The sequence below is a fragment of the Epinephelus fuscoguttatus genome, linkage group LG20 (assembly GCF_011397635.1).
Source record: "Epinephelus fuscoguttatus linkage group LG20, E.fuscoguttatus.final_Chr_v1".
NCBI lineage: Eukaryota > Metazoa > Chordata > Actinopteri > Perciformes > Serranidae > Epinephelus > Epinephelus fuscoguttatus.
The window spans coordinates 6,141,043-6,148,549 of record NC_064771.1 but is presented as its reverse complement, the minus strand read 5'-3'; the positions used below and the strand labels follow the sequence as shown (position 1 = coordinate 6,148,549).

The 7,507-nt window shown below is 41.2% G+C and overlaps 1 protein-coding gene across 1 annotated transcript; it reads left to right on the top strand.

Annotated features, from left to right (window-relative positions):
* Window positions 1-249: 249 nt before the first annotated feature.
* LOC125880899 (nucleoside diphosphate kinase A2-like) lies at window positions 250-7,149 on the top strand. Its single transcript, XM_049563718.1, has 5 exons — window positions 250-355; window positions 3,044-3,176; window positions 6,095-6,196; window positions 6,426-6,538; window positions 6,706-7,149. Exons 2-5 carry the CDS (start codon window positions 3,048-3,050, stop codon window positions 6,818-6,820), a joined length of 459 nt encoding a protein of 152 aa, XP_049419675.1. The 5' UTR covers window positions 250-355; window positions 3,044-3,047; the 3' UTR covers window positions 6,821-7,149.
* Window positions 7,150-7,507: the final 358 nt, after the last annotated feature.

Genomic DNA, 7,507 nt, shown 5'->3' with positions numbered 1-7,507 from the left:
GTTATTGTGTCTTCACATCATATTTCAGATGTCTGTTCAAGAGACATTTCCTCTCTCAACTTGGTTTCATTTAAATACGTAACTGTTTGAGACTCATCCATAGAGGTGAAAGAAAGAAAGAAAGAAAGAAAGAAAGAAAGAAAGAGGAAAACTATTTTTTGTAGCAGTACAGATAGTCTCGCGATACCAGACTGACTACTATGCAAACTACTTTTCATTTTTGGCTCCTGTGACTTGCCGTCGCGCCAGTCTCCGCCTTCAGGGATAAAAAGCGGCTGCGCGCCCCTCGCCGGTCTTCTCCCACGTCAACCGGAGCTGCTTGTTCCTTCCACCCAACCGGAGCTTCATTGTCAAGGTAATGTGAGCATGTTATTCATCTTTTACTTGTACAAGCTGCGTCCTTATTAGTATAAATAGTCATATTTTGTTAACACGCCAGAGTTTGAATGTAATGTTCAGTAGTTTTTTTTAAAGAAGTCTGTTTTGTGGCAGGCGTGGTCTATGGGTAACGTGCTTTTAGCACATTTAAACTTCACTGTGCGCTACAGTGATTCCACGAGTCTCTTAATAATCGAAGCTGTGACAGAGATAATGGTATTTCGTCATGGAGCCGTCCTGACGCAGTGAGGCCGCGAGCCGCTGCAGCGCGAACAAAAGACCATGTGGCAGTGTGTGAAGGCCCCTGGGCCTGACGACTCCCCACAGAAGTGCATGTTCACGCGCTCTGTTATCAAATTAATTAGCTGTTTGGGCATGTAGACAGTTTACAGGAATGATGCGATTGCTCAGGAGGATGAAGCTCGCTTCTCTGGCTAGAGTTGATGGTGACGGGGATTAAGACTGGACACCGGCTGTCTAGTGCAGCCGGCGGACCAAACGTCACTGACACTAGTGAGCTGACTGTGCTAAAGTACATTTGCGGTTCTTGTGCGTTGCGTGCGTGCAGTCAAACGCTTAGAAAGCCAGTAAAGCTGCCTTGTATTTGCTTATCATTTTGCGCACACCTGAACAGAACATTATGATCTTGCAGCCTATCAGGGGCGTTTCTAGAATTTGAGATACTTCTGTTGGGGGGGGGGGGGTTAGGGTGGATCAGGGTGGATCCTACCCCTGAATTGTGTGTATGAATTGTGTTGTCAAAAATATTAGTAGAAACAGAACACTTTGTTTGCAGCTGAGCTGCTATTACTAAAATTTTGGGGTACTTGAATATTTCCGTTTTATGCAACTTTATATGCCACTACATCTCAAAAGGGGAAATATTTGTACTTTTTACTCCACGACGTGACTTAGTTACTTTGAAGACTCGGATTATTAATCCAACACATAATCAACTCATAAATGATTATGTATTATAGATTAAACTACCCAGCTCACCCTAGCAGTCCAAGTTATAAGTAACTATAGGTTACTCTTAACACATTCTCATTCAGTCATTCACAAGTTAAGTTAATGCTAGTGATGCATGTTGTTTTATTAAGTTTGCAGTTTTTTTTCCTGTAAAGGAAAAACAGGAACAAGGGAGGAAAAGAGCCACAGGCGTAGTGAGTGGTTAAAGGGAAGTTGAGTTGGATAACGGCAGTAAGTGAAGAGTAGGCAGGAACAGGCAGTCATTTTTAATTTATGTAAATATGGTTCTGCAAATATGTCATTATATGATGTGTATTTGAATAAATCTGTTTCCCTTTTATTTTATGGAAAGTAGTACGTATCAGCCTTAAAAAAAATATGGGACAGGTCTGAAAGTGCAAGTTCATAAAAGTCAGTATATTAGTGTTTTGTAGGGCGTGGTTTTGCACATCTGCATGCTTCAGTTCTGAATGCAGTTTGGAACCCAAGTCTGTCTGCAATAGCTGGGGAGAAACAGGAAGTGATGATTTTATCTGATAATGGAAAGCCAGATTTGTAAGAAACCCAACCCTAATTATTGTCTATCCAATCTGTCTGGTTTGTCATATTCAGGCTGCTTTGGTTTATAATGCAGTCTTCAGGGATGATGGTACCCCCTTCAGTAGATTTCATTCTCCATGGGCTGTTTCCATGTTAATTATTTTTTTTACCCCCTACGTTAGCTAATGCTGCTGACATGGTGAGCTTGCCTTGGGAAGTCAGCTATTGTGTAATTGAGCTTCTAGCTGCACAGAAACATGACAGACTCCAACTTGTTTTTTCCATTAATTAATTTGGGGCTGCAGCTTACATTGTCATGACCAACCGCTTTTTTTTCCCCTACCAATTTCCTGGAAGAACTATAGAATGTGGTTGTCATTATAGCAAAACAAGCAACAACTATTCTGGAAACCAGATTCTTAAATTGCATGCACGCTTGCTGGTAGACCGGTTTTCATACTTGCAAGCTCAGTTTACAGCGATATTGATAAATGACATCATTGATTAATCTACGAGTTATGTTGTTAAATTGACTTGACTTGTTAAATGACTTGAAATTGCACGTTTGGTTTGACCAGTAGTCAAAAATAAATTAAGATTTTGTTAAGCATCGTATGACAAGGAATCTGAAATCCTCACATTTGTGCAGCTGGAACCAATGAGTGTTTTGACTTTTGTCCCTCTTATAGTGAAATGATTATTAAAATACCTTGTTAAGTTTCTGTCAACAAACTAACAGAACAAATAACCAACAATTGATTGGAAAAAATTGTAAGTGTACAATTTTACAAGAAGCAAAAGTGAAATGTAGTTGTCACAGACAAAAAATTCTTGGTGTGACTGGTGAAACTATAACAGTTTATTCCCTGTCTAGTGTGCTGCAGAAGCCGTGCGAGGATAAAGGTCTTTACTCTGTGGGCGTGGCTTAAAGTCAAAGTCACATTAGTTCAGTATAGGTGATCACACTGTCAGAGCCATACCAACCTGAGTCGTGTGTCGTCCTATGTGTTCGTTGTGCAATGGGGTCGTGCCCCTCCGGCCCCACCGCTGACAGTGCCAAATGCAACAAAGTGGTGTGAGTGACTTTCCAGAACTTGTTTCTCCTGCAGATTGCTCTTTATTTTCTAATCCCTCTTTTTCTGCTTTGTTTCAGAATCATGGCCGAGCTGAAGGAGCGCACCTTCATTGCCATCAAGCCCGATGGTGTGCAGAGGGGCATCATTGGAGAGGTCATCAAGAGGTTCGAGATGAAAGGCTTCAAACTCGTGGGCATGAAGATGCTCCATGTAAGTAAATGTTGTTTTAATCTGTGAGACCTGGGCTCATATGTACCTTCGAGTGTGAAATTAACTGCTTTCATAAGTCAGTGGTATTATTTTTAACCATCTCCAGTGTATGCACATGATCTTTGAAGTGTGCAAAGTGACAGTTAAGACCTCCGGTGAGCTGGATTAGTCTGCTTTACTATTCCTGACTGTAGCATAGATTAGCACTGAGAGTCGAGGTCTCCTGATCCTCTAACATATCATCTGTGACAGAGTGGGATGCTGCTTCACTTTTCGATGAAGTGTGGTGTATTTATAAACCTGCATTATGCAAGAATGAATGTAAACTAACACAAGCAAAAAAATTCACATTGAGGTGAAGTAGATTAACCCTAATTGCTCCATTAAATCCTGGTGTCAGTGGGGTAAGTATTGCAGTCGGAAGCCAACTTAAAATGGAGCAAAGTAAAGTCTGATAGAGGAGCACGCAAGGTCCTGTCCAGAATTGGTAACACTTTATAATAACCATCATTAATGAATGGTAAATTGAAATTAGTTATTTTTTTACTATTAACAATGAAATAATAATTATTGATTGTGATTATAAGTAATGCTATAATTGTAACAGTTGCAAACATAACTTTTTATGTATCCTGTTAAGTTTGTCACTGGTTTGTAAATGGTCTGAACATTATTTGGGTGGCCAGTTGCAAATTTTGTATGTGCACTACACGGTATCTATCAGCCATTTAACACAGTATTATCATTAGCTGCAAAATGATTATGGCCATCCAATGTTTATAGTATATAAAGTTGTGTTTGCAACAAACTGTTCAAATACCATACATTTCAGCATTACTAATAATTAGTAAACATTATTTAATTGTGTCTTCATGATAGCAAACCTAATTAAATACTTTAAGTTTAATTACCTATCAATTACCATTTATCAATGATGATTATTATAAAGTGTCACAGACTGGGATACGGAATGCTAGTTGCAAGTCATTTTTAATCTGGATTGTTACTCAGATGTTGAAGGCAAATGTCAGTCTTTAGTTACCAGAGCCCAAAATGTCTTCTCACTTATTGCCTTACATCAGAACAGAGAGAATTTTACCAAATGACCTTGCTCACTGAATTGGTCAGGTTTTACTTCCTTTACTAGTGTTGCAGATATTTCTGCAGTAGTTGGGTTTTTGCAGATATGCCTGCGGTAGTTGGGTGTTGGTCCTTTTTGTTCTGCAGTGTCAGACTGGCTGATATCTGCTTACAGAATTTCTGGTTATTCAACATGTGTGACCGGAGCCTTATTATTAGAGTGGGATGTACCGACCATGTGACTGCAGTTGTCATGCCAGCTGTAAACAAACACAATGTGGTTCTTTGATCTGCTTCAGAGGCTTTTTGTTCAGTGTGTCACACTGCAAGGTTACTGAGCACTTCATAATGGGGACATCACTGTAGTCGGTAAAGGCCTCAGAGCTATCATGACTCTATCTAGGGCATGGCTGTGGGTTTAACTGTGCTGGGAGCACTCAACTCTAATGGTAGAGACGAGGATGAACCCATTAACCTGTCACTTGGTAAATTTCGTTTTTATCAGATTTCATAGTGATGATAGTGTTTTGCTGATACAAACTTTAAGAAGAGGCCAAGCAAAATGTGAAGCACATTGTTTTGATATATTGAACATCTCATAACCACAGCCTCAGCATGTTGGTGAGTTCCCTCTGGTAAGCAGTGATGCAGTGTACAAGTCTAGGGCTTATATTGTGTAATGTAAGAATACACGTCTGTAGTGCGTTTGTGTGTCAAACTCCAACAATGATGCTAAAACACGATAGACTCTCTGTTTTTTATTACACAACTATTTTGGTATTAACATTGACCTGCCAGTGTGGTGGATAGCCCTCCAAGATTAACTCGCCAAATGGAAAAATCTACCAGCATTTTGTGCTAGGCAGGTGTTTCTTTTAGATTTTGGCTGAGATTGTCACTACAATGAGAATAGCTGGTCCACCTTAACAGTCCACCTTTACTGAGGATGGTCAGGTTCCAATGGGGAAGCTCACTTTGCTCGCTAACTTCGGGGCTAACCCCCGTCACTGTCAGGTGCCTGGAAAATGAAGTCAAGTTCCAAAAACTGCAGTTCTGCTAATGGCCACTTGAGGCTGGCTCCAAGAACGAGTCAGTATCTATAGACCCCCATGTTAAAATGCACAACTTTGCAGCAGAAATTAACAGGTGAATTGGGTGAAATTTTTTTTATTTTTTATTTTTTTATTTTTTTTCTTCTATACTTCACACGTTTTATGTTCTAAGGCTTAATGTTGAGTGCAGGCCTTTTTGAGTGACAGGCTCAGTGTCACTGCAGTCTGAGTCAGACCCACACCAGATCCTCAGACTCCACCCTCTCATCCAAATACGGTCACTTTTGGCTTCAACAGTCTAAGATGGTGCTGGCCGATAATGCGTCAAGTGGCATTCAAAGCGGCTTCAAACCACTGCAGCCTCACTGTCACACATTAGTCTCAGACGCACACACTTTCTCTTTCACTTTCCCTCCATCTCTAGCTCGCTCTCTCAACTGCACTCAATCTGGCACCAAAATGAAGCACTGAAATCTGAGGTTAACCTTGAGGTTAGTTGTCTGTTCACTCAGCCCAAAGACTTAAAAAACAATTTCCTTCAACCCCATCACAGTCGGAATCAGCAGATTGAGTTTGCTCAGTTGTCATGGAACATAGGATGTTTGAGCAATGTGCCAACGATGTGCTTTTGCCGATCTACAATGTTTTTAAAAAAAAAACAAAAAAACAAAAAAAAAACAGTACGAAGAATTAAGCAGTCTGACCTGCTGAAGCAGATGAAATTAAGTTTTGGTCAGTGAATATGTCCAATACCTAACACTTGTCTCTCTTGTCTTCCTTCTGCAGGCCTCTGAGAAACTCCTGAACGAGCACTACATCGACCTCAAGGACAGGCCATTCTTCCCTACCCTCATCAAGTACATGAGCTCTGGTCCAGTGGTTGCCATGGTAAGAAGAGACAACAGATTGTATAAGACTGTATGGTGTGTGTCTGTTGAACCAGTATGTATTAAACCCAGAGTTATGGAACCAGCTCTGCTGCCTGGCTGTTATGGAAAATACTACCCACAGTCTGTCCGCTGTTAAGAGGAGCGTGTTAATTGGAAGGACTATTCCAGAAGAGCTATGAAGCAGCTGGCTTCATCTCCCATAATCCCTCTGTTGTGATGTATTCCAGGTGTGGGAAGGCAAAGGTGTTGTGAAGACGGGTAGAGTGATGCTGGGTGAGACAAACCCTGCTGATTCAAAGCCCGGAACCATCAGAGGAGACTTCTGCATCGACGTCAGCAAGTGAGTAATTTATTTGACCTCCGAGGAGCCCGAAACTCAACACAGTCTGCCAACAGCAGTCAGTGACCCTGACAGAACTCCTTGCTATATAAAGTTTATTTACACTGACCTGTCTCTGATTCTTTACATTGCTCTTTTTCTCACTTTTGCTCTTGTCCTTTTCACAGGAACATCATCCATGGCAGTGACTCAGTGGAGAGTGCCAACAAGGAGATTTCCCTGTGGTTTACAGACGACGAGCTGGTCACCTACACCAGCTGTGCCTACGAATGGCTCTACTGAGCAGTCTGTCCTGCAGCAGTCCTCACGCTGGTGACCCAGTGAAACTTTTGCCTCAGATTTCCTGTTTTTGTCCATCGATAGCCTGAAGAGTAGAAGAACTGATGTGAAGTTCTTCACATCTTTCAGTCGTCACATTCCCTCTTGACCTCTACCCATCATCATACTGTTCTTGGACCTGGTTTTTGCTGAGGTCTTTGTCTAGTCTGAATCCATTCCTTTAGGAACATTCCATTCATTCCTTGATTGTACAGTTAATGACTTGAAACTGTCTTTGACTGTCTGTTTTGTTAAAGGTGATCTGCTTTCCAATAAAATTCACACAATACCAATCTGCTCTTCATTCATTGGTCAGATTACACACAGCACTGATGTACATATGATCCTTTGGTGACCTGCTGAACTCCAAGGGAGGGGGATTAGTTAATGATACATTCATAATGTGTTCATATCAGCTCCCAGGCAAGATTGAAGGGAGCCTTAATCTGAGATTAGGTGATTTGCTTTCAGGTCTGCTTTGTGATGTGATGACATCAGCTGGCTGGCAAATGACCATGACTACAGGTTTTATTTTTTAAGCCTGTGCATCAGCGATAGCCATGGCTGGAGCCATTATGTTTTCAAGTTGTCCATACAGCCACCCATCGTATTCTCATGATCGCAGCAGGGTATATCTTCAAATTTCTTCAA

What these genes read in the sequence shown, in the direction of transcription:
- LOC125880899 (XM_049563718.1), top strand. Translation starts at nt 3,048, where the DNA reads ATGGCCGAGCTGAAGGAGCGCACCTTCATTGCCATCAAGCCCGATGGT. An exon ending in TGGGCATGAAGATGCTCCAT is followed by an intron (nt 3,177 to 6,094) that starts GTAAGTAAATGT and finishes TTCCTTCTGCAG; the next exon opens with GCCTCTGAGAAACTCCTGAA. An exon ending in TTCTGCATCGACGTCAGCAA is followed by an intron (nt 6,539 to 6,705) that starts GTGAGTAATTTA and finishes TCCTTTTCACAG; the next exon opens with GAACATCATCCATGGCAGTG.